General features: G+C 47.0%; 1 protein-coding gene across 3 annotated transcripts in view; it reads right to left on the reverse strand.

The window, feature by feature from the left end:
- Nucleotides 1-26,713, reverse strand: part of PAMR1 (peptidase domain containing associated with muscle regeneration 1) — a 52,358-nt gene extending 25,645 nt beyond the window's left edge. For all 3 annotated transcript variants that reach the window (XM_032188809.1, XM_032188808.1, XM_032188807.1), the window contains exons 1-6: nucleotides 26,520-26,713; nucleotides 15,517-15,693; nucleotides 14,655-14,783; nucleotides 9,799-9,913; nucleotides 4,901-5,118; nucleotides 1,065-1,172 (exon numbers count right to left, since the gene is read on the reverse strand). In XM_032188809.1, the coding sequence (XP_032044700.1) occupies nucleotides 1,065-1,172; nucleotides 4,901-5,118; nucleotides 9,799-9,913; nucleotides 14,655-14,783; nucleotides 15,517-15,693; nucleotides 26,520-26,592 (820 nt within the window). In that variant the 5' untranslated portion in view covers nucleotides 26,593-26,713. The remainder of the gene's footprint in view (nucleotides 1-1,064; nucleotides 1,173-4,900; nucleotides 5,119-9,798; nucleotides 9,914-14,654; nucleotides 14,784-15,516; nucleotides 15,694-26,519) is intronic.
- Between the last annotated feature and the right edge of the window lie 328 nt (nucleotides 26,714-27,041).

The following is a 27,041-nucleotide window of genomic DNA, read 5'->3' on the forward strand; positions in this document are numbered from 1 at the left end:
TGCAAAACTACCTCTCCTTTGGTCTGCCAAAAAAAAAGTCAAGTCTTATGAGCTAGTTCTGGATCCATAGAAATCCAAAGGTCTTTTGTCTCAAAATCATCCATTTAACAATGTAAGGAGATACCATGTCACTATGATTTAACTCCCCTGATGAAGTAAAAGCAGTTCCAGGACAGAAACCCATTTCTGACAATGGCACAAGTGGGGAAAAGATTTTGAAGTGGTGAGGTTTGGTGTATAGTGGCTATTCTGAATAGAATTGAAAACTCTGAAAGCAGGCAAGGCATTGTGTGCCTTATGGCCAGATCAGTGCCAAAGCAATGCCATAGTAAGCCATACTTGGGCCAAATATAGTCCCTTCTGGATTTCACTAGTATCACTGAAATCCTCCAGGGTCAGCTGGAGCTTCAGCTCTTTGACGTTAAATATTGCATACTGCTTCCTTCAGCCAGTAGAGATGATATAGCCTTCATCATAGCATATATTGCATAATTTTTACTCTTTCTTGCTCTTTCAAGCCCTGTCAGATGAAGACATTTGCTCAAGCATGGAAAAAATGAAATTGCTAGAGCAGACAATGGATTTGATCAGATTTGAATCCAGTTAATTTACAATTCACTTGGCAGAACAAAAGCAGGTGTGTATCTATATGTACAGGGAGGACTACGAAGACAGATGTGGACAGAATCAGCCATTTTCTGTTCATTCTGACCCCAAGGATCTCTGTCATTCATGACGCCAGTGCTCTAACTTTCAGACCACTGTGAGGGAAGACGAGAAATCTTGTAATGGACTGACCTTCTCAGGAGAGAGGTATACCTCTCGTATGCTGTTTCTCAGCTCCAATTCTGTCTTACCCTCTTCCACACAGATATAAAGATTCAGAGCTTTTCAGTGGAAATCATAAACTGCATGCAATGTGTCTATAAATGCCAGAAGTAGTTCGGTGTGTTCTCTGGCGCTGTGATTAACCTAACCTACATACCAGTGACACTCCTAACATTCAAGCACCTGCATCAGTAACAACCCTGGAGGCTGGTCACACACACAGTGCCTGTACTCACAGTTTTCACAGCGGCTCCCCGTATAGCCAGCCAGACAGGCGCATTTGTAGGTACCACTTTTGTCGAGAATGCAAGTTCCATCATGAAGACATGGAGATGAAGAACAAGCTATAAAAGAGAAACAAGAACATTCATGGTCTCTGATAGGTTGGAGTTCTTATATATTTTTCCTCACGATGGTTGCGTCTTTTACCAGAATTATATATTCTGGTAAAAAGGTGGGAAGACAGTAAACAGCCTAACACTTCTGCTCTTTTATACTTCTAGGGATGGGGAGTTCTCTTCCAAGCATTCATCATTTATTCTTACCATTTTCCTCTACCTGCTGCCCAGTGGTGAGAAAGGTTTATGGAAGAAATATAATTTACAGCAAGCTCCAACAGTGTTTAGGGCTTAGTGTTTTATAGCCTTAAAGAAGTTTAATATCAAGCTACATTTCTCCTGCCATTCATCTTGGAGTTGAAGGATGAATTACAGGAGCTATAGTTTTGTTTTGGTTTGGTTTTGTATTGGGCATATGTCATTTGAGACCTTGCAAGTTGTTTTACCCCTGAGGAACATTTATTTGGTGTTCGGTTCAAGAAGCTGAGCGGTCTTGATGATCCTGAGCCTGCTGAGGAAGCTCTTGCATATCACAAATCTAACAGTGATGCACATCAAACAGTGTATTTTAATACACTGTTTGTGTATTAATACACGCCATTTAATATCATCAAATTGCAATATTTGATTAATATCATCAATCATATCATTGCACATCATAATGTGCAATATTTGATTAATATCATCAAATTGCACTGTGCAATAACACATACACATTTTTTGGCCTCTAAGGGAAGACGATGGAATAGAATATTCATTTACTCTCAGAAAAGCAAAGACATAGTTTCAGTCTAGATTATTTTCAAAACTGAATGCTGGTTTCAGCAGACAGAAAGTAGATCCCAATTACAAGATTTAGATTTCGTTTCAGATTTGAGTATGTCCGACACCTGAAGGTCCCATGCTATCACATTTAAAGCATTCTCCCTGCTGCAGTTCAGAATCACAGATACCAGAATAAGCAGTTTTCCTTGCAAAGACTTCACCTGAAGCATGAACTTGGAATTCCTTACATCCAGACAAGAAATATAAAGCTGACACATATAGGTTTCTCCAGAGGTTTTGACGTGGTGATGTAACACTAACTGGTATGTAACCTGGCAATGAATATTTCCCAGGTCCCTTTGAGGACTAAGGTCGAACTAAGGACAATAACTTGTTTCTGAAAAGGAATATATATGTGGAAATTGTACTGTATCCAATTATCCTAAAGAATCATCAAGAAAGGGAAAGAGAAGCAGAAGAGCTTGTATAGACTGGTATTTTGCAGTCATTGGTTTGAAGCCAGTGAACTTTTAGCTTTGTCCTCACCCCAGCTTTGTCTCATGACTCTGTAGAAACAAGTAAATGAGGATAAGTGCCAGATACTGTCCTGGAAAATGCCTGATTCTCAAGAGCACTAGATATTTTTCTTTTTAAAGGAGTCTTGATTGCCAGGCTTCAGTGAAACAACATGGGACAGTGCTACAAAATGTTAAAGCCCCTATGTCGTGTCAAAGATCACTAGCTTGGGGGTACAGAAAGTGAAGTGGTACTGAAATTCAACAACAGGCTTTCATCTAAACAGATCCAACATATGTCTAATCCCTAGGAGATCCTGATGGCTCCCCATCTGGCCCTCCATCCTTCTCATCTGAAGTCTGCTGAGTGGCTTCACATCACTCATGCCAATTACTGGTTTTCATTTGACACTTAGCATGGGATGGGTGACAGAGCTCAGGGACCTAACACCTGTTTCCAGACCAGGCAGCTGAGCAGCAGGTTGTGTGGTTTCTTCCTTTAATAACTACACCTGCAGCAACTTTTCCAAAGGGGAATATAGGCTTCACAGCTTATTTTATATTAATCAAAATCTTTCTGGCTGTCGAACCAGTGACCTCTGTGCAGTCAGTGCCACTGCTTCAGCAGGCTGTGACTGATAAGCCAGCACAAAGCTCAGCAGAAGGGAAAACAGTGGCACAAGCCACTTTTCCAGTCCTCCCCATTACACCATTACAGTGCTGGCAACGTCTGATCATCTCCACACCCTATAAGCACAACTGCTGCTGCAGCTCTCACCTGCGCCACAGGGAATTGCTCTAGCAAGCCTCGAGCAGCTTTTTCCCGAGACCTTGGCTTTTCACAAGGCTGTGCACAGAGGGAAATTTCAGGGGCAATGCTTCAGTTTGCAATGTGTTGCCAGAGCTTTCGATCTTGTGCTGCCCTTGCTTTCAATTCTACACTGCCCCATGCACGCCGTATTCTTCCCCTAAACCGTCCTGCTGGCCAGGTTAATGCTTCACATAAAGAGGCACTGGGAGTGTTTTAAAAGCCTTTCACTCCAGCTACACATTAGGCCAGAACAGCCTCATAATAAAGCCTACAATGAGACCTCCTCACAAACTCTAAGAAGCCCTTTGCAACATGCTCTGTGTGGATTACCACACTTGCAACCACCCAGCCTCAGAATAATTACCACTAAAAATGGGGCGGAAATAAAGTGCTCAACAGTATTCGAATACCAAGTGTTCCCTGCTGGGCAGAGAAAACAGAATCAATTCAGCTTGCGCCATATGGAAAATGTTAGTTTCCTGAGTGTAGGCAGCCCTTATGCAACATAGCCCACACCACATTCATTTGTTCGATATCACCTCTCCTGCTGTAAGCCCAGGCAAGCTACCAATAGCTAACTGCTACCGCCACGTTACTAAGGGGTACCAAAGGTAACAGCTGAAGAACAGGGCAGGCTAAGAAATGGCACAGGCACCGCATGCAGCAGTACACACATCTCAGATTGCTAGTCACAACCCTGATCATTGGCAACAGCTGCCCCACAGGAGGTTTGTATATTTATATAGGAGTTACACAAACCAACTAAACTTCCTGAGAGAGATGTACCCCGGACAACCTCATGAAATGTGGGTCATTGGGGTATGTGGAAGGTAAGTTACACTGAGCCATAGGCCCTGCAGGGATTATCTGTGGCAAAGCAGTATGCTCTGATTAGCCTTCTGTGCCAGGAGTACTGTAGATAGATTGGGCCAAAATTCCCTACATAGCTAAATAAGAAAGGTCCAGGAAGAGCATACATACTGCAAAACCAGGAGCCAGCTACACTTTCTATGTTATTGAGTATGAACAAAAACACTGGAATTCTGGAGCCCTACTTCTGTCATTCATAACACTGAGTTCACCACAGAATGGGAAATGCCCCTATTTTTTTCTTCAGAAAAGAATCTGTCCTTTGTACACACTTTTTTTTTTTTTTTACTTTTTTTTTTTTTTCTTAACTCTAATGGTATGATACATGAGACAATAAAAGGCATGTCAGGACATTGTCACTTAGCTAATTACGAGGCTTTGCATCAGGTTTCTGCTAACAGAGTCAGTGGCTCTGCTCCGGCACACAGCATTGAGCAATTCCACAACTGCAAAGATATACATGCCCCTTCCTCTATTTCCTTCTGTGCTCTTAGTTCTCGTATTCACACAGCAAAGCCTCACAACACAGCAGCCTTTCTGTGCTCGCCGATGTGCTTGCTCTTCACACAGATAGAGGGAATTTAGTCTTTGTTAGAAGAACCTCACATTCACGTGTTATCTGATGGCTTTTGAACCTTCCTTGCACTGACTTTGTTTAAGTTGCTGTTGGCAACACAGCATGAAAGTTTTTAATGAAGCAAAACAGGGAGAGAGATTAGTGAAATTGAATTAATGAGAATGAGCGGAATGTTCCACTTTTGGGACTATTTTACCTGTAATTTCTTCAAAGACAGCATGAAATCCATCAAAGTTCTTGGATCCATCAGACTGGAAAAGGACATGGAGAGAAGACCCAGTGCTTCGGATGGGAGGAGGCCTCTCATTTCCACAGAATTTCTTAATTATTCGGCTGTCCAAATTGTCCCCATCACGGACCTCCACATAATCATACTGGCACATGTAATCAAACTCCAGGCTCAGCATGGAAAACCTTGGGGGAATAAGGACACGCATTCAGACCTCATACTCTGACCTGTGCACCCTGATTCTGTTTTATTTAGAAGCTTAGTTATGTTAGTGCCCCCTCCTCCGTGAATCAACAAGTCCCAATCACATGAAGACCCCCTTGCTTCATCTCCATTTTTGCAATGTGATCCTTGAAAGCCAGCTCAGCTCTACAGAGCTGCTCCATGAGAACATTAAGTGGCACGACAGTGAAGCCAGAACTGAAGTCATACAGTCTGATCACTTGCATCAGGACCCTAACCACATCACAATGTTAAAGCTTTCATCTCCGGTCAGATGCAGTAGGGGGTATATTTCTTTCATGGCTGTTTGCTAAAGATTGTTCTGTTTGCCCTAAATAAAGTCCTAAGTACTGAAAGTAACAGTATCAAAGACCAAGGATCAAAAACTATTTACATTGTTATGTCCAAAAGCCGGCAATTCGGGGTACAATGAAAGCTCAGAGACGTGACAGAAGGAGAAACGGAGAAAGGGAATCTGAAACAGTACAGCACGTTGCGCATTAGAAAGCAAAATGGTAGTAAATCCCCAGTGTCTGGCACTTGCCCTTCTTTTAAGGGCAGAAATAAGGGACAGCAGTTAGTGTAGAAGGGAAATATTTAAAGCTTTTCCCCACAATGTCTGTCTTTCCCAGCTTTGATCCAGCCACTGCGCAAGGCTCTTGTTCATTAACATCAATGTTATATGCTGCTATTTGAGTTCAGAGGGGCACCGAGCCAAAGCATGCCACCAGAATATGAATGAGAAGCAGAGTGAGAAACACCAAGGGCCTCTGGAGAATAAGCAATGGCTAGGGGTGCTCAGCCCAGCCCTGGTACAGCGGATAAGAACGAGAAGATCTGGGCTGGGAGAAGGCCATGCTACTGTTTAGCTGCACATTTTATAAAAGAAACTCCCAAAGCATTCAATCTTCCTGAGAATTCCTAACTCCGTAGATTATGTGTACTTAGGATCAGGCTATATCTCCCACGATGCCTATTCCAGTGTGGGCCTAGTGATTTGAAAAGACTGTATTTTCACACCAAGGAGATGAGCCAAATTTTGGATCTGCTGCCACATCTCACAGTCTGAAGAGGCAAAAGAGTACAGGAGTCTATCTCCTGCTCTTCTCTTCTGGGGACTCAGGCCATAAGGAAGCCCCCGTGTTCTGTGAAATGACCTTTCTTTGCCAACTCACGAACTGACCTAAGAGGCCTCTTCACTCAGTCACCTTTGTTCAGCTCATGTGGTTGGTGTTAGAGCATCAGGAATGCTCTACATAAAGAGAAATGAATGAGCAGTTTTAGGAAGCTACAACAATGGAGCAGAGCCCCTCATTTTTTAAATTATCTGGTAGAATGTAGAAAATAGAAAAATATATATATATATCTGCTTTTAATATACATAAGAGATTAATTCCACTTAGGTTTGCATAAAATACATGAGTTGGGAAGACTGAACTCTAATTCTGTCAGGTTTGCCAAAGACATCCTCGCAGGCATCAGGTTACACACTACATCTTCAAAATATTCTTTCACCTGCAGGTCAAATACCAGGGAGCTACCCTTATGGAAGTAATAAAGCCGTGCAAATTAATCTATTCATCCTTGTCACACTTATCTGGCTACAGTTTATCCTGACTCACTCCTAAAGATACTTACTGGTTTTCTGAACTGATACATTTCTGACTAAAATTAAGGATGTGTGTAAGAATACCAGAAATGTTTCCGGGATGCCCTCCATGTAATGAGGGAAAGAGCTGGGATAATACCATTAACTCTCTGCGTACTACTATTTACAGATGCAGAGGCAAACTCTGTCTAGCAATGCATTCCTGAACGAGTATCAGGAGACACTAGACAGAGTGAAGGCACAGAATGCAAGATTCGTATGCGGAACACTGTTTTTAGTTGTTTTCTCTGCTTTAAAAATGATGAAAACGGAGTGGAATATATGAAAGGCATAGGGGGTTCTGATTTGCATTTTATTTCACTTAGCACAGAAGCAGACACACTGTACTGATGACACTGGATCCCATGATTAAGACTCAGAATTAGCAGGTCAAAAAACCTGCCATTCAAAACCTCTTGGCTATGGCCTAGTTGACAGGACTCTTATTTAGAGACCACAACATCTATTGCTATTTAAATCAGTTACAGTCTACGTAATTAACCTTACTTCGCTCACCTGTGAAACTGTGACTATATCCTAATTCTCTTATGTATTATGAAACTAAGTATTTAAATTTAATGCTACTGGTCACCAGAGACAAAAGGGAATGAAAAGCACTGTCTTGATTTCATTACTGTCTGCGATGGGAATACATTCACCAACCCCTTTGAGGAAAGCTTCCAGCCAAAGGAAAAGATTTAAAACTACATCTCTGCTGAGGCATTAAAGAAAATGATTGAAAGTTGTGAGCTACGTCTACTGTGGTGTGACATCCCTGACGTGGCTCGGGCTGAGGGAGCCTATACATCACAACCTAAGGAAAAACAAGGCTCGAATAAAAAAAAAAAAAAAAAAAAAAAAAAAAAAAAAAAACAGAAAACAAACCACCACTGCAATCTGGGCATCATTTATCAAAACAGCTCTGCTTAGCCAACCCCCAAAGGACAGTGTGGCACAGCTTGAGGCAAGAGAAGATTTATTGGTGCTCCTGAGAGTTTCACTCTTCCTGCCCAGTGTAAGTGGAGACAAACCACTTTGTTCCCCCTTTGTATCACACTGTCCCCATCCCTCGCCCTCGCAAGCCATCAGCGTGGCAGCAAACAGAATTTGTGGGGAATGCACAGAAAGAAGGAAGAAAGGCGTTCTTTTGTTAGCAGTGATGCTGATTCAGCACAACACTGGCTGTGTGCTACAGCTCTCAGCAGAGTTAGCACTCAGAGGGAATCAGTGTTTTTACAGAAATGCAGTGAAGGCAAAGGTTCAGCCAGGATGGCAGACCAGGAGGAAGATTCTGCAGGCCTGCTTGATCGTACCTGCCCTTCTGTGCAAGTATGGCCTAACGGAGAAGCTTCTAGCTAAATGTACCAATTTTCCACAGTACCTACCTGCTGAAGTAGCCCAATGGCCACTTTGAGGTAGCCTACCTTGAAAACCTCAGCGTGTTCAGAATACACGCCAGGGCTTCATTACATGAGGCAGATATAGGTCCTTCTGCTCTGCTTGGCCTAGAGGTTCCCTCCTACGCCATGCAGGGTTGCAGGGCTAAGTGTCCTTTGTTAAAATAGCCTTTCCTTCCTTTCTAGTACTGTGCACCCCGTATCACTGGCTAACATCTCTTTACACTACTGATGGGTGCATTCACTAGCGATGTGCATGCATGGGATCCGTTTCTCCTCTCATAGCTATTCCCATAAAAGTGAAGACAGGGTGACACCTGTAGCTGCTGAAGAACTTTCTTAGCCTTAAAATTGACAAAGTCTTGTTCATAAGTGTAAAAAATACTGGATTATCAACTCTCCGAGCCTGTGCTGTGCAAACCATGCACGTAGCCAACAATGTCTTTTAAAAACAGGGTAGGTACAGCTCATACCCACTGAGACCGAAACAAAGCTGTGTCACAAGAATGCCAAACTCTTCCTCACAGCATTGCTTCCCTGTGTCTCCCATGTGCCACACAATTCTCCAGTCAAGAGGCTCCAACACTAACCAGGCAATAATTACAGCTGCTCATAACTACACAATAGGCTTGCATTTGCAAGTCTAAAAAAAAGGGGGGGAGGGTTAGTGTGGGAATGCCATGAGCTCTTCATTTCTATTCAGTTCATTTCTGTTCCTCTTATTAAATATTAAGTCTTGTTAAATATATAGGAAGAAATATGTCTGTGTGTCTAGCACAGTTCCTTTGCCTGGGCTCAGAAGCTGGTGAAATATTGATGTGGAGGCTTCAGCTACTGTTTTTATTATATTAGCTCGTGGGTTTTGAATGCGATCCCCTGCCAAGCTTCCTGCTGTGTGTGTGTGAGTTCCCTGCCACACACATACAAAAACAGTATTAATTACCCCAACTAGGGGCTCTCCTGCTCTAGACAAGACACCTGATCAAGAACTGTGAGTTTCAGTCATCAGGGGAGGGTAACAGGGCAAAGCATACACGGGTCAGAGCAGCAATGACTTTCAGGAGAGTCGGTCACATCTCCAGACATATGAATGGTAAGATGAATAACTGAGGCTGGTAGAGGACTGGGCTAGTAAAATGAGTGAAAGAAAATTAAGAGAGGGAAAATGTAGACTAACTGCAAAGCATGTCCCAAAGGTAGCTCTCTCCTGGCAGGAGGCATCATATCAAAATGCTCCCATAGCTTTTCTTCAAAGAATGTCTTAGGTCACTCTGGTACGTGCTTAAGAAAGTATTGGGTGCTGTGGCATCAAGGTGTTGAAGAGATCTGGAGAGATGCATTGTGCCCAATATCTGAGAAACTCTTCTTAGTATCCAGCTGTCCTAAAGGGGAACTGAAGGCAGAGCATCGATGATTTGTGCAGTGGCTGCCCATCACAAGCTAAGCTAGGGGAAAGCTGAAGGTGCCAGATGCAAAGTGGGAGTAGTGTCTTCACTGTCCCAGAGCTCTGAGCTGCTGACACTTGCTGACTCTTCGGTTATTCATGTGCCCTGATGTCTACCTGAAACCAGTGCTGGCTGAAAGTCATTATAGCCTACCTTAATTCAATGTTAAATCCAGCTTGAACATGAATAGTCCATTCACATCGCGCATTCAGTGGGTAACTCTCCAGCAAAATCTGACCTCTAGAAGCCCGAAGAACCTGCCCGCACCCTGGGGAGCAAAAGAAGAAATAATCTGTCTGAGGAACCTTCAAAATGCATTTGAAGAAAATATAAGTAGTAACAACATTGGAATGAGAAGACAGTGTGGCTTAGGAAGATACATACAAGGCAGCACAGAAAACAATGGAATGGCCACACAGAGGCTGTAAAAAGTTATGATTCTATCAGAAGTCTCATCCATGTTAAGACTGCCCCAATAAAAGTTTTACTTTCTTGCTTTTCCCTGCTTTGCAAAGCAGCCCCATGACACTATGTCTTACTGCTTTTGTCCCACTCAGGATTAGCCCGTCCACCCACCTGGCCAATGCTCCAGCTCACAAAAGTTCCGACAGGTCTCATCTCAAACTGAAGCTGAAGAAGCTTGTGGGATAGTGTCAAAGGTACTATAAACACTTAAATTAGTTCAAGTGAGTAAAAAATTGAGAGGAGGAGTCGTTGCACCCAAAATCATGGTTTGAAGACCTTCCCAAGGAGATTCTTGGAGGAAAAACAGCTGATGTATTCCTACAGGAGGTATCCGTTTTCCCTCAGGATTCACCACATCATCCTTATGTGTGCCAATGGAGACATAAAACCACCATGACCCCTCCACCTCACTGTAGGGTATGTGTAATATGCAGCCCTCACCTCTTTTCTCAGGTTCATTCCTAACCTTTCTCTCCTCCTGTCCTACTCTATCTGTGTCACCCTCAGCTTTACATCATACCAAAAAATCTACCTCAGTGCCCAGCATCAACAGAATAAGAAGAAGTACTCCAGTCACTTCTGCCCAGTCTGAAAAAAAACATCAGAGGAGAGGGACCCGAATAGGCAGACAAGGTCACACACAGAGGAAGCAGGATCTTTTCACGGCCATCCTGCAGCTGTCCCTAGGCAGCTGTCCAGAGATAGTTGCCCTAATTCCTCATCGTGGATGCTGAACATTTGTAGTCCAGAGAGTTCTCTCACCTTCTGTAACCTCTCCCTTTCCCCCAACTATAAAATATGGCTAGAAGTATCTTCCTCTGTGGAAGAAGGAAAGTTGTTTAGCAATTTTTGTACAGCCTTCTGTGATCTGTAAATGGAAATGCTAGCAAAATGAACAGTTAAATCCTTACACACCAAGCAGAGCTCATTTCTCAGTTTCTACTTTCCTGACTACATCTTTTCGAATGGAGTCTTGCACATGGCTATATTCTCTACTAAGCCTTCTGTTGTTTTGCTGGGGAATGAGGCTGTAACTGTAAGCCAGAAATTGCAATCGAGTCTAATAGCACGGCTGAACCAAGGGATCCTGATAGGCTCTGCACCACAGGTAACTAGAAGAAGCCAAAGGGTCAAAAATGACCCAACAGGCCTCCACGGCATGTCTCTCACTTCTTTTTATCTCTCAGTCCAACATAAAGACCTGTTCCCTGCAATAAATTCTGAAGATGAACCCTACGTTTTTAACAAGTACTGCAGGATGAATGTTCCCTACGGGAGTGGTGGGTTTTAACACTTGCCCCAGGGCCCTTCTTTCCTTTGGGAAATGAGGGAGACAGTGACCTGATTTGGTGAAGTAGAAAGCACCGCGGTTCCCATTGATCTTAGTGTCTGGAAATCTGTCCTGCTGCATCTTGTCTATGGGGAGACGTGAAAACTGAGGGTCAATTACTCCTCTTTCTTCTTAAGAAAGAGTTGCTCGAATGAAATACCCTTTGTTCATTTACCCTCGGTTACCCTTAATTAAGCAGGACCCAAGGAAAGAGAAATCCTGCTCAGAGGAGTTCCTCACAAGTGTTTCATCCTTCTCTGTGGCTTGCTTAGTTCCTTGTGTAAAAGGCAAGGATTAATGACTGTGCCCAGCAGCCACATTACAATTCAGCAAGTACGGCAGGATCTGCTGTGGTGCACATGATAATGCTCCTTCCCACAGCATGGAGCGGGACCTTGTGCTGCCGCTGGCTCCTGCCTCAAAAACAACCTGAGACAAAGCTGCTAGAAATCTTCAGATGGTTTGACAGGGGGCTTGGACCACCTCAAAGAAAGTTTCCCTTTCGTCCCGAAGGGCTTTTGAGTTTCCTGTGCCTTTAACAAAGGAAAGCCAAAGAACTGGTGCAAAGAGATACTTGTGTGCAAGGCATACTAAATGAACTTTTCTGTTTGCAGTGGTACAGCCTGAACCCTCTGAACACAGATGCCAAGGAAGTAGGTTTGGCCAGCGAAGCAGGTGGTCCAGAGGCTAAAGAGGAGCCTTTCAGTGACTGCCTCCAAAAGAACATTCTCAGGTTTGCTACCACCTTCCTCTGCACAAAGCACCTTTGCGATCACATCTGTGCTCCTGTATCTCCAGCGCTTCTAGCAGAGGTTAGGCTGCCTCCCCAGACCAACAGCTCGGTTATCTGTTGATCAAAAGGAATCCTTTCCCTTCCTGAAATCTGCAGGAGACCTGGAAAGCTCTCAAGAATAATTTACATCCTAAACACAAATGCTGGCAAATTCGGCCTCATTTACAAAAAAATAATCCACTTTGGCAGGCTGTCAACTTCCTTGTTCCGTTCCTGTTCCTGAAAAAAAGGCAGCTTTCAGGGCCACAGTGAGATTTCCTCTAAGGCTGGTTACCGACAGAAAGCAAAACAATGCAAGAGAGCTCCGAGTTCCTGCCCACGGGGACCCGCGGCGCTGTGAAGGTAGAGGTCCTGAGGAGACCTCCTCTGAGAACTTGGTGCCTGCTGCTGGAGTGCTCAGCAGCGATGTGGGGCTCCTTCAGAGCTCCGGTGGGTGAGCAGGGGGCAATGGCAGCAGCAATGCTACCGCTCTTCAGAAACAGGGTGGTACGAGAAGGCAGCTCTCGCTTGTCCCACCCCGTTGGTACCCGTTGCTCGTCACAGACTGGTTATTACGGGAGATACTGTAATTTTCAGTCTGTAAACGCACAGGCACTGCCGTCACCGGGAACACCGGGACAGGGAGGGAGCTGCTGGCTATCAGCTCTGCGGGTAACCCTGCCCTGAGGGAGCATCTTCCCAAGCGCTGTGAACATCAGAGCTCGGGAAAGGCTCGAGGACTGGGTGCAGGAAGAAGGGTCGGGCAGGAGGGGCTGGTTTTAGGTTGTGATGTGCCTGACAGGGGACGCCAAGCCTCCCACCCCTCAGGCGCTGCCCTCGCCCCCATTAACTCCACTCCCCGACCGGGCTCCTCCGGGGCTCCCGGGCGCCACCCCGCGGCCGCACCTCGCTACTGCAGCGCGGCCGCCTGAGGGGAAATGGCGCCGCGGGCGGGCGGGCATAGCGGGGAGGGGGCTGCGCCGTGCCTCGGCGGCTTGGCCGGGCCCGGGGAAGGCAGAGCCGGCGCCAGGCGGAGCCGTCCCGCTGGGGCCGAGCCCGGAGCGGCCGGAGCCGGGAGAAGGAGTCCGGGGGTCGCCGCTGTGCGCGGCAGAGCCGCCCGCGGCCCGCGAGAGGGAGGCAGAGCACCGCGCTGCTGGGGGGCAGCGGCCGCCGCTCCCCTCGCTCCGCCCTGAAGCGCCCCGAGGCACCCAGACAAGGGCACCCCCCGGCACCCCAAAAGACCAAGTGGTCGAAAAGCACTGACGGGCGAAGCTCTGTGAAGTCTCCGTGGTGCTGCAGCCTCCTGACGGGCTGCAGCGTGAGGTGATGAGATGAGCTAATGAGCCTGTCTTGGCTCGGCTTTGAAGTGCCGAGGGAGCTTGAGAATCAACCCAGAGCAAAAGGGCCTTAAAAATCAGAAATCAGACTGTAAATCGCAAGGGACTCAGTTACCAGCTTCTGAGGAGCCAAGGCTGAGTTAACCCTGCTGCTGAAACAATGGGCTCCCCGCATCCTGCTTTTCAAGCAGTTACTTTATGTTGTTTGCTTTCACCTCCTTAATTGTCATGGGCTGTGTCCGATAGGAAGACAGATTAACTTGTTGCTCTAACATCTGTGACTAGGAGGAGATAAGCCTAAAGTGTGTAGAACAATGGACAGAAGAGAGTAGGAAAAGCAGACGCTGCTTTCATCCCTCTCGGTGAAACACAGAGAGGCAGTCAATAAAAGCTGAGGGAGGGTTGGTGAAAGGCTGTAGTTTCACCCGTGGGAAATTGGTAAAGGAAATACGTGCCTTAAACGGTCTCCAATTAGCTTATGGAATTCATTATTAAACGATAGCACTGGGACCAACAACTTAGCAAAACCCAGGAAGGCAGGGCTTTTGAATCAAAACCTTCAGATAGCACCAGCAGGGCCTGAAAGACCCTGTGTTACCCAGCGCTTCCTCTGAGCGTGTTGGAGCTGTGAGGAGGAGGGAGGGAGCGCCAGGACTTTCCTGGGGCTGCTTCTGTAGCCCAGGGGTTGAAAGAGGACAGAGGAAAAGTTCTGTAACATAGCTGCTGCCCTTGTAAATGTTTATGCTTTGCTGAAATCCTCTGGGGAATTAGTTATGCTGACATATGTCCGAGAAATGCAGAGAACAGAAGATTTCCAGAGTCACAGTAGTTAAAGTTTTAAAACAAAACAAAACAAAACAGAAGTTTAGTAGGGTTGTAAACTGCCATGACTTGGGGCCCGCGCCAATCCCTAGCAGATGAGCCTTGGGAGAGAACTTTTCCCCACCATACATCTGCTCAGTGCCTGGTTGCGTTTGTCCTCTCCTGCCTGTGCCCTTTGCGAGGGTCATGGTACAGGAACAGCTGCAAAGGCACAGCATGGCTCTGGCTCCATCCCATCGCTCCCTGTCCCTGACGTGCCTCTCTGCCCGTGTGGGACACTTACTCATGCAGTCCCCTCCGTACCAGCCAGCTCTGCACTCCGCGCAGTAGATCCCCTTGATGTAAAAGTCGTCGAGTGTCCCCCCCCAGGAGCCGTTCCGGCAGGACTTGCAGTTCTCAAAAATGGTGCAGCCTGAAAGGAGAGCCACCATGTTAGAAGAAAGCCAAGGTGGATTGTGCTGAGGGGAGAGGAGCAGCCACTCTCTGTTTTTCACAATAAATGCCAACAACATTATTGACTGCTGTGGCGCTGACAGCTTCCCCGCTGTGAACCATACCCAGCCTCCAACTCCAAGCCCTAGGCAGCTCAGACTCTGAGATCTGGAGCCAAATGCTCTGTTTCACTGGCCAAACCTCTAAATCTCATTGCTTCAGCTGTAAATGCCTCTCTCATGAGTCTAAGCACATTATGCTGGTGCAGGTTGGACTCAGCCCAAGTGATTCAGATGTTTCCTGACCTGGTCCTGTCTCCTCCTGCTCTCACCTGTCACCCTGCCCTCTCCTCCTTGCTAGTCAGACTGCCCCATCATCTCTCTCTTCTTGCCTTGGGGATGCAAATCATCCCTGAGCACCTGTGAAACACTCCTGGTGGGCAGCCAGCTGCATCATCACCCTTTGGCAGCTGCCAAACCTTCTGAGAAGCCCTGAGGACAGCTTTTCTGCTAGAAGAGTCTTTTTTTGGGCAGCAATGCTACATTGCCATGTGCACTGCTGCTGCCACCAGAGTGACAGGGGCGTTCCTGAGGAGACCCAGCGCCATCCCAGGCCCTCAGGGATGTCCATGCCCTCGCTGCTCCCCTGCTCAACAGCTGCCTTTACATGCTGGCCACAGGTCTGGTGTGAGCACAGCTTGGTAGTACACGTACCTGGGTGGATTAAGCAGGAGTCGCACTCGTTCTCCTCATTCCTGCAGCAGGGAATGGTGTAGCCCACTTTTTCTTTCCGTCCTGGACAGACGCACTCGATTTGGTCATACTCACAGCACTCCCGGCACATGATGTTCCACTCCGCCCCGGGGCAGTTCTCATTGATCACCGTGTACTCTGCAGGCAGGGAGGGAAAGGGGGGGGACAGAAGAAATAAGCCACTCTCTGCAGAGGATTGACAGAATCTGTTATTCAGCGATTTGTCAGATCAGACATGGCATGAGGTTGCCCCGGTCTTCAGTGTAGAAAATTGCAAACTAGGTGGTAACCCACATCCCAAATAGCAGCTGGGGTGTCTGAGGGACGCACGGGCAGTTTTGCAGGGACAGCCAGGGGAGGCAAACACAGCAGAGATAAGGAATATGGTTACTTAATTCTTTTCTCTGCAGGGCCTTCCACATCAGCACTGAGAAAAATAATTATTAAAAAAAAAAAAAAACACGGGATGAGGTCATGTGAGAAACTCTTCTGCAGATCTCAGCCTGACTTACAGCCTCGCATACAGCGTACATTATTTAAGCTATGTGAGCATGTTTTGTTCAGCCTGTGAATTTGCTGCTGTCGAAGACGAGGGTGTCCGGCAGGAAAGGCCAATTTCGCGGCTGGGTTTTCGCCAGTTTCACTCCCTGTTTTCACTCAGAAATACATAGTGTTATGCTCAGTCTTGTTGCCAAAGGAAACAAGATTTTTCATTATTTATAAAGGTTTGTTTTGTCTGGCATTTCTAATATGATAACATTATTAATGTCTTTTTATTATCTAGCATAACCTTATACACTGGTATTTAAGCTATGCTGGAAGTGCCCTTTTAGGAAAGGGCACTGTGATACCTCAGGGTGTGACTCCAGGCTGCCGCAGTAAGTGCAGACCCCACCTTCCGTCGCCAGCACGCTGTCTAAGGTCTACAAACTGAAATCTAATGAGTGCACGCGGCTGTCAGCATGCCTCAGCCAGCTGACAGACCTGACGGCTGCTTTCATGGAGCCTGATGGTGAGAAGTGTGAGAGCAGCCTGGGAAGATGAGACATGAAGGAAGCATAATGAGACTCTCTTTCTTCTTCCCTCTCCCCTCCCCTTTTTTCTTTTTTTTATTGTGGTTAGGTAACATCCTTTTTTCTTTTGTTTTAAACTCTGAGTGACAGAGCTGCATTGCCATCACAACCAGCCACACATCTCTAAGGTGCAGCGCTCCCGCCTGGGCCCGTCCCTGGCTCCATCCTCACCCTGCTGCTTCTGCTGTCGTCGTGCCTCATAACCGAGTTACCGCATCTGCCAGACGCAGCTCCCTGCCACTGAACCTTGCTGCTCACTCTCACTGGATTCTCCATGGGCTCATGAAGAGGTTCCTGGAAGCTTATCCTTTTCCCTAACGCTATTTATTTGCTCCATCAAAAAGGGACCACCAACTGTTTCTTCATTTTTTTTTCCCTTTGGCTGGGAAATGAAGTTTAGCCCTTGGTGCTCCTCGCAGCTGAACCTTTCCCAGTCCACTGCAGTTCGGTGTTTGGAAACCGGGCTGCTGTTTGCGCTAAAACCTTCCTGTTCCCTCCCAGCCACAACCATTCCAAAAGGAAGAAAAGAGCCACGTCTGTCATTCAATAACATTCTGTAATTATTTATTCCAATATAAGTTCTTGCATCCAAATGACCTTAGTGTTTAGCAGTTATATAGCCTTTTGCCTGTAGATCTTGACATGCTTTACAAAGTGCTTTTTCCAGATGGGAAACTGAAGCACAAGCGAGGTGAAGTGACTTTGCTCAAGGTCCCAGAGAAAAACAATAGCAGAGCCAGGAATTAAACCCATGCCTCCTAATTCCCAGAACAGCAGTCAATCAGCTTGGCCAAGTTGGGACTTCTTAACCTATAGCTATTATTCTCTTCTAATGAAGCCGTTTATCTGTGATCTGTATCTGATTCAGATTCCAGAGCGAATTGATTACACGTGTCTAATTATCTTATTAGAACTGACACTCAGCTTGATCCATCTCATCATACATGACTGGCAATCGCTGTTCCTGTGTTGTGCGGGGGCGGGTGTCTCGCTCCCTGTTGAAGGAGGAATCCCCAAAGCCTGAGCAATAAATAGCTACCTAACACTCAGGAGCTTTCGCAAAGCTTCCTTCAAATTCTTTGGTCTCCCAGCTCAAGCTGGAAATCTAAATTCTCTCAAGGTTGCCAATGCTCATTAATGAGATGGCTCTATCCATTTGGGGTGTAGCTATCTGTTGCTAGCTAAAACGATCCAAATGTTCACAGGCAGAGAGAACCATGAGGGCTGACCAAGACATCTCCATCCGTGCAGAAATGCCAAGCCTGGCCAGGCCAGGCCACAGGCAGCACCACGTGGCTGCCGGGTTAGCGCTTCCCTCTGAGAGGGGCCGGACCAGGCGACCGCCACAGGCCCCTTTCAACCTAAATTATTCTATGATTTTATAGCAATATTGCTGTTTGCTTCCTTCTTGCCCTTGTTTCAAGTGAGACAATGGAAACAGACTGTGTTTTGGTTCACTGACCATTGAGTTCCCTTCCAGGTTTTCAGGTAGTTTGGGCAGCATATTTTCCTTGACTTGGAAATCTATGGGTCTGAGGATTTTTTTTTTTTTTTAAGTGATCATGTCTAGGATTTTCTTCAAAGAAATCATGAAGTCTGTTATTCTGAAGATCTGTAGAAGCTATTTTTTAAGGAAACTTGTTCAAAGACTCGATGTACCCTTTTAACAGTGGTAGTGTCCCTTTTGTGTTGCACATACATCTTCTGCCTGCTGAGCAGCAGGCCAAGGAACACTTCCCCTCAGAAATGCAAGAGGGAGATGCACAGAGCAGTCTGCACGCAACAAACATTTGTTTGGGTTGCTGAGCTCAGCCTGGGCCCCAGGGAGGAAGAATTATCCCTATTGTGCACTTGGGGAACATTAACCATGTCCCCACTGGCAGCTCCCTGCAGCCACACTTGGCCATTATTACCCCAAAAGAGAAGAGGCTGAGGCAGGGAGGAGCAGGGGGAGCTTTACTGAGTGAATTGCTGGAAAAAGGGCCCTGGCCGGCTGCGGCTGCGATAATCACAGGGTACACTGTGGGCCTAGCTGATAATCCTCCAGAGCAGGCAGGCTGGCGTGGAGGCAGTGGCTGCGTCTCCCAGTGTCAAACATAGTCCAGAAAGTGCTTTGACCTGATTTTGGAAGAAGCAGGAAGAGGCTGCTTGACAACCCCTGCAAAATATTTGGCTGAAATCAACAAACAAGTCTCAGAACAGGCAAATAAACAGCGGATTAATTTACGGGATTTTAATGATGGAAGAGAAACCCATTAAATCCAGGAATAGACAGTGCATGTGGAAGCAGCTCAAGACCACGGAAACCGAGCAAGAAGTAGTCGTGTGGGAAGGCAGGCGAACAGCCGGGGGAAGGTGCTGGGGGAATGCCCGCGGGGCTCGGCAGCCTGGCAGGACACAGCACCACGTTTCTCCTCTTGCTTTGAGTCCAGCCTGGGGGAGCAGTGGGGGAGTATGGTGGTAACATGCGGCCTAGCTGGTAGTTCTCACGTGTTTCCAGGTCTGGGTGGGTGCACGTTCATTCTTTCTGCTGACATCTGCACCTAGAGAGACCGCCTCGCCCCCGCAGCACAGGGGCGCGTTTCAGATCCCGCAGCTCTCAGCGGCTGCTGCTGCCAGACAGCAGTGGGAGGGGATGTTCCCCAGCAGTGCCCACGTTTCTGTGGGCTCTAAATGGCCTTTCTGTTGGCAGCAGCAGCCCGAGGGCTGTTCTGGAGAAGGCAATTCATCACAGTCACACCGCCACCTCCCCTGCTCTCAGATATTAAGCTGGGTGTTTGGAGGAGCCAAAGACTCCTCTCCCCGGGGAGCCGTCCCCACTAACAGGCAGGCCCTGAGCTTCCTCCATGAAAACCTGCGTGCAGGTGATGAGCCACAGCGAGGAGAAGGTGCCGCAGGAGTGTCTCGAGGGAGCCGGCTCCTGCTCTTGTGGTGGCTGAGCCTGCACTGGGAGCTGAGCCGCTGAAAGCAGATGAAGAGCAGCCACAGAGGGGCCAGCACAGAATGAAGTGCACGGCCGATCTGCTGGATGCTCTAATGCTTACTGACATCCCTGTGCAGACAGGGCCTTGGTTCTCCACAGATTCTCAAGACTGCAAAGGCAAAGTGTTCAGCCTTTGCTCTTGATTTTGATTCAGCTCTGTGTTTGCCTTTGTACAAGTGCTGCTTATCTGCCTGCCTCTGTGCTGTATACCCACAGGAGCCAGGGAAGGAGTGGAAGAAGGTTACTCCTGGTGCTCTAATAGCTTTAAGGGGAAATACAATTTTAATCCGCTGGACTGCCAAGCTTCTGCTGTCACGCACTCCATTCACAAAGTTGCAAAAAATTCAGCTGTGATTTAACTTGTCTAGTGCATCCACTTCCCTCACTTGCTCTGGCCCAGAGAGCTCTTATTTGCTTCTTATTCCTGCTTCACCTTTTCAAGAGGTGCTAATGTCCTCAGCCAAGATGTGCCTAGGCTAGGCAGCCCGGTGTGTGGAAGAGGAGCTTGAACAGTTGGCAGTGAAGCTGTCATCTCCCTCACACAAATGGGTCTGTTATTCCTATTGCCCTCATGGTCAGGGCACGCATGTGACTCAGCCATCCCTGTCCTGGCCAAACCTCAAATACCATCCTTTTCCAAACTGCAGGACCTCAGAAGGTGAGGTGATGAAGCCCCCACAACGAAATATTTTATTAGTACTTGGGAAAGATGGTGATGGAGGTTTGACAGAAATATTGCTTGAAATGGACTAGAAATGCAGCCTTCCAAAAGGGCAGTTTTTGCCATGCCATTCGGAAAAGCCAGAAGTCTCTTTGGAAGATAAGCGAAGGCTCCATTAGCACTCCCCCTGAAGACTGGAGGTATGTTACTTACTCTTATGCCAGTGAGTTCAAAGAGGATGCCCAAGAAAGAAGAAATAGCTGTAAGGATCAGGCTGTCTTAAAGCACTAGTTCTATTCAGTACAAGGTCTGCTGGAAAGGACAGTGATGAGTCCTATGGGATATGCAATGAGCCCAGCCAAATCTCTCATTTGAGGGAAAAGCGGAGACCTATGAGGGATGGAAAAAGTCTGATCATCAAAGAAAGCTATGTCTTAGAGCTCAGGGATAAAGGGAGCGCTGCCAAAAGCCAAGCTGAACTTGACCTTGCGAAGGAAATTAGAATAATAGTAAAAGGTTCTTCAGTCATAATATGAAAATAAGGAAAGAAGAAAAGCGATTCTTGTGGGATGCGGATGCAGATGAAATGTAAGATGGTGGTGGGCAGTGTGGTGAGTTCTTAGCTTTCATCTTTAGGGAGTCTACATTAATGGGTTTGGGGGCGTGGAAACAGTTAAGGTGTGATCCACATATTAGTGAACTTCTAACCAACTGCAGCTTGCAGCTTGGGATATTCAAGTAAACCAGCTTCAATTTTGGTTTATCTTACTAGGTCAGGCTAAAAACTTCGGTGATTCACAGATTCACAGGCACATTGCTGCCTCAAGGGTGGGCCAGACAGTTCATCACTCTAAAACTTCAATTTTAGCACACTTTTCTTGTCACGGTGAATTTGCCTGTCATAGATACCTTACTAAACAGAAAGGGGATTTCTGTTCCAAAGGGTTTGGAGCTAGGAAAATTATATGGCTAGGATCTAAGGTGAATTAAAGCAAGCCCAATTACAGCAATTAACTTAGATGTCTTCTACTTCTTTGGAAGAATGGCTTGTTGTCATTTTAATGTAGTCATTTTAAGCTGATATAAATCCATGCTGCTGCTGCAATGGGACATCTCCCTCCATTGTGTCCCTGACTTCCCACTCCGTATCTTTGTGCTGGCATTAGCTGCTACATAGAGGGATCAGTGTACTGATCCAACAGAAAGCCAGTTTGTAGTCTCCATGTCTCCCTGGAGACAAAAAAAAAAAAAAAAAAAAAAAAAAAAAAAAAAAAAAACTAAATGTTTGCCACAATCCTACAAGAGAGACCTTATATATATATATTTATCATAACGTGGAAGAAAGTGTTTTATAAGGACATCCATACCTTGATCTGAGCTGATGGAACTTCCCATCCTACATATCCATGGTGTTACATAGAAAAGATGAGTTTTCCTCCCATGCCATGGTTTATCCATCAGCACGCTGGTGTAACAATACTTACACTCGAAGAAACATCATTTCAAATTGCTTTGAAAAGTGCCATACAAATTAAAAGTGCATTGTAAATAAGAGCAGATACAAACATATACATCTCCAAAATGAGAGTCCATAGAAGATGACTGTTTCAAAGTGATTATTCAAACAGCTCATGTTCCACAAATGAGAATATGTCCCCTTTTATTTGATTGCCTTTTATTTTTTTCAGCATGATGCTCAATAACAATTACTGCCTCTGCAGAAGAAGCAAGCATCTGAGTTTGAAGGAGCAATTTCTTAAGGCTCTTATTAGGAAATGTTCAGCCATGTAATAATTCTGAAATGAAGGTTTCTCATTTAAAGACAGAATAAATCTGACAGAGGTGAAATCTAGTAAAAGCTAACACATTTCTTTCTCTCCGTGTCTGTCTCATTTTCATGATTGTTTTATCCTGCTCCTTTTTCAAGTCTACTCTCATTGCACCACTGTGCAGCCTGGCTCTTATCCCAAAGGTGTTATGGGTATGGACGTTAACAACATGAAGAGCTCTGAGCACACAGAAGATCTAGAATTTCTCAACTGGAAATGAGAAACATGTTGGATTCACTTAGTAAGGCCAAGAGGAACAGACCTCAGAAGGGAAGAGAGTTGTTCCCTTAAGAAGTTTTAACTGGGGCTCTTGAAGAACAGTTTAACCCCAAACCCTGAATAATGATGGAAAGTGCAGGTCTTTATTCCTAACCTTTTTATCCCTCAGATAACCCGTTGTGCAAACATTGCCTATTTTCCTAATAGGTTAAGAAGACGAAAGGGAATAACGCTATCTCTAAAGAAGCTTGCTTCCCTTTAGGAAATTATGTGCCTATTATTCTTTTTAGCAGCTGACCTAATTAAAAGAGGAGCTAAAATACATCCCTGTTTTAGTTTTACTCAGTGTGCTTCATTTATGGATTGCAGGCCACTGCTGAATAATTGGACTGCTTCTTCCAGTGAGCCAGTTTGCATCCTTTCCTAACTACTGATGTGTGCTTTTACACAGACATGAATGTGAGGGGAAAAAATGAAAGATTTTCTCATTAAAAATAAATAAATAAAATAAAAAAGTTAACATGTGAACACATGGTGAGGTCTACTATGCTAAGCTGACTTGGTCCACTTACTAAACATATATCTATAAAATTCAGAAATAAATATTTCTGTTGATCCCAATAGGACATAGGTTTGCTTCAGCATGCTCCTACGGTAGTGCCTCTTTTACACCTGCAAGCTTCCACTCTTGACTGGGCTGTGATAAACAAATCATAAACTCACAACAGCTCTGCTCCAAGAAGAATTGTTACTTCAATAAAAAGTCCTTTTTGAGGTCTCCATCAGGTCCTTAACAGGAGTTCCCATATGACTTCCAGTGTTTGTACCTCATTCCACACTGCCTTGTTTTGCTTTGTCCATAAGAAAAATCAAGAATCAAGGAAAGCCAAGTAAAAATTGTGCTTCCTCTTTGTGGTGTGTAGGAGTTGCCCATCTAGAAGCTACAGCAGTGGGTTAATGGATAAAGAGCATTAAGTGAAAATAGGAGCATCCATTCAGTCTTTCTATACCATAAAGCCCTGATGGTCCCAGTACCCCTCAGCCAACTCCGCCTCAGTTGCGATGCCCACCAGTTGCAGATGTTCTGCCCATGTTCCTCCCAGCAAACCCGCCCGCCCTGCAGCCCCTCCTCGCCTGCCCTACCCCTGCTGAGGAGGAGCACAGCAGGGCAGGTAGGCCTCAGGCAGGGTGCTCGTTCCTATTAGAAAAGTCCCACTTTGCTTCTTCCTACATTTCAGCAGCCCTTTCTTCCAGATAGTGAGCTGTAACACGCAAGATAGAGCTCTACTCCATACACTCCAAGTAGCAGCTCTGCTCCTTTCCCCTTTTTCTTGTACAAAGCCCTTCTAATCCCTGTCTTCCCTCTGGGGACAGGCCAGTTGGCCCACAGGCCCGGAGCGCTGCAGCAGGCGTACACGCCTCCGCCGCATCTCAGATGCTGTTCCAGTTTAAACCTCGCACTCCTCAGCACGCGTCTTCCCCTGCCCTCAAAACACCACAGCTTCCTCTTTCTGTATCTTTTCGTCATGGCTGGATTTAAATTACAGGCCATCATCTATGCCACGAGCTGGGATGTTTATAGCATCTAAAGCAACCTGCAGACGTCTGCCCTAAACCTCCCCATCCTCCACTTTCTCCTCTGTAATTACGGGACGGCATTTTTGATCTCACTATTGGCACCGTGGCATCGCGTGTTCATCCAAGAAGGGCTGTGATAGGGCTGTAAAACAGCCAGGATAAGGCTGAAACTGAGTTTGCTACATTATCCAGCAGGCCTTGATTTGTTTCTGGGATAGAGAAGCTTATTCTGGCCAGGAAAATTACACTAGTGTGATTGGGAAGAGATTTTGTTTTTCCTGTGCTGCAAGACAAGGAACAGGAGCGGGTGTGAACGCGGCACTTTTGAGATAGTGGCAGCATGCACGAGGTTGGAAAGCCCAGCCTTCAGTAACGGGGCTGGGGAACAAAGCCAGACTGCTGTGATATGGGAGGATATTTGGGAATCTGTAGAAAAGAAACAGCTGCAGTATCTAAATCCATGAGCACATGACATGGGGACATGCCTGTGTTAAACATGGAGAAGTGGTGCCGGCCCTGTCTTGAGTGTTTGCTTGCTGTAGTGGTGTCAGACCTGGAGCAGGTGGGCAGTTAGTGTTGCCTGGATAGAAACAGCCCACACAGACAGCAGCAAAATCCCTGAGCCTCCACCTCAAGCTGTACACAGCGGCCCTGGGGCTGTAGCTCAGCCCTAGCCAAGGAGCGCAGGGTGCCCCCGAGCTGCCGGCCCTCTGCCCCTGCGGCGGGGAGGGCGACAAGCCAAACCAGGGGGCACTGGAGGGCTTAACAGGACTCCCGGGAGCCCCGTGAGGTGGCCTCAGGGTTGAGCATGAGTAACCCCAGCTTTCCTCCGATCCAAAAAGCGAGTCTCTCCCCCTTTGTCCAAGCTAGGGACCTAAATGTGTGAACTGAAGTAACCCATTTGCTAAGATTGAATGCATCTGGATGCATCTGAGTGCATCTGGGCTCCACGGCTCTAGACAGAGGATGAAGGGGGAGGGGAGGAGAGATTGGGGAGGGTTGAGATAGGCAGGAGCACACACAAACACACATATATTTTTAAGGAAATATGAGTCACTTGCACTTCAAGTTTATTCCAGAAATCAACTCCCAGACCTCCCCTGACTCCTGCCCCCAACTCCAGAGGCAGGCCCTGTGCAACTGGGTGTGATAAATAGGGATAAAAATTGGATACATCTGTGGGGAGGAGGCAAAATGCTATTTTCCAACCTGCCTTGACACGCTCAGGCCACCGCACTTTTGAATCCTTCCCGTGGCTCCAAGCACCCCTCCCACCGCTGCATGCAGGGTGAGCACTGATGGTGGTGACTCCTCTGGAGACAGGGCACGGAGGCACAATGAGGACGGAGGGGGCAGGGGGGTGGCTGTCCTCGATGTGGGACCCCCAGGCCCTTCAGTCACTGCCCCCGGTACATGAGGAGCTGGTGTTGGGGAGAACGAGTGGGCAATGAGCCTCTCCACAGCACCAGGCAGCCGCTGCCCATGCCTAGGGGTGCTCTGGCACATGGCAGAGGGACAGGCTGCTGTGGGGACAAAACGTGGGTGCACGTGGGACAGTGAGACCGTGCTTTGTGCTGGTGGCCCTGGGGGCAGGCTTTGGCAGGGGGTCAGCCCCCAGGCCCAGCAGGAAAGGACACCACAGAGGCAGACCCTCTGCCTCAGCCCCCAGCGGGGCAGGCTCTGTAGCCCCGTCCTTGACACTGATTATTTATAGCCGTCACAATGGGGTTGCCTGCATGCCTGGCACCTCCCCTGCTCTGCTGCGTCCCCCCGAGGTGCTTACCTGGCAGCTAACGTTGCCACAACCCCACAGCTCGAAGGGCGGGCGATTCGGGGGCACCGCACCTCCCAGCGCTCAGGGCTCGGCTCCTGAGGCAGCCCGCGGGATGCTGACAGCCATCTGCAGCTTCAGCTGCTCCCAGGTGTAAGCAGCCCACGGTCGTGGCCGCAGCGACAGCGAATCTGCACTCGCCAGTAAATGCCTTTCGCTTAACCTTATCAAGAAGAAACTGAACATGCTGGTTCAGCAGAATCTGGAGTGAGGCTTGGCTATAAAAAAGATCATTCTGCTTTAACGAGGCTTCCCCTTCGAAAGAATAATATTGGCAGAACTAAAGCCCAGATCGGAAACAATGTGTGGCTTTTGTTTTCTTTTTTTCCTTCACTTTTTTCCTCCCTTGCCTTCATTCTTGGTGTTGGGGCTGGAGAGGAAAGTCTCTGTCTTGCCAAACTAAACAAATTACGCTTTACAATTCGGAGACTTAAATGCCTCTTTTTATCATCATTTCCTTAGCACTGAGTGTTGAGAAAATAAAGCAGTAGTAAGTGAAGTGATTGCATACCCTTTTCTTGATGGCCATTGGCAAACAAATCCAGCCAGTTGTTTCTCTTTAAGGCTATTAACTTTGCCTGGAAATCATCCCTGGGCAGACCTCCCCCCACACATGCTCTGTGCCGGCGAGAAAGGAATAAATAAAGCAGAGCCCCTTCCTTCTACTATTACCAGCCCTGCAGATCTCTCCACTGCCCATGACAGCCCCTGAGCTCAAACCCCTCTGACCACACTGAAGGAAAGGGACTGCTCTGGCCGTGCCGGGAACGCAGACGCTGACTTACGGTACCTCTCGGCAAGCAGGAGATGAGCAGGAGCTGCAGGAGGGTGAGTCCTACGTGTGTCCAGAGGGCTCGCTCCATACTGCCCAGGCCGGTGCAGCGGTGTGACTGCTCAGCAAGGGAAGGCAGGCAAACAGCTTTTACTGGGACCTCACCAGCTCCAGGCTGCGAGGGATCTCGGATTTCAGACCTCGGCTCGCTCCCATCCTCACCAGAGGGGAACTACCTTCAAGAGACTTCTCAGGCGTCCAGAAGCACGACGTCACCCCAAACCTCTCCAACTGCTGCCTTAACCCTTTCTGGACTCTGGCAGGCGATCCCTTTTGTGACGGGCTTGTTGTCTCGCGCTGCTCAGCTCCGAGATAGCAATTTTCATCTCAGAAAGAAAGATACAGTAAAGGGGGGAGAGACAGAAATACAAATTTCTATTCATGAGTCATCCCTGTTGCTGTGGCGAGTTGAAGTTACAGATGTCTCCAGAAGGAGGCACTTGGTACGTGCTCCCTCTGGGTGTGCAGGGCCGATGTGTC

This window comes from Aythya fuligula, chromosome 5 (assembly GCF_009819795.1).
Source record: "Aythya fuligula isolate bAytFul2 chromosome 5, bAytFul2.pri, whole genome shotgun sequence".
Taxonomy (NCBI): domain Eukaryota; kingdom Metazoa; phylum Chordata; class Aves; order Anseriformes; family Anatidae; genus Aythya; species Aythya fuligula.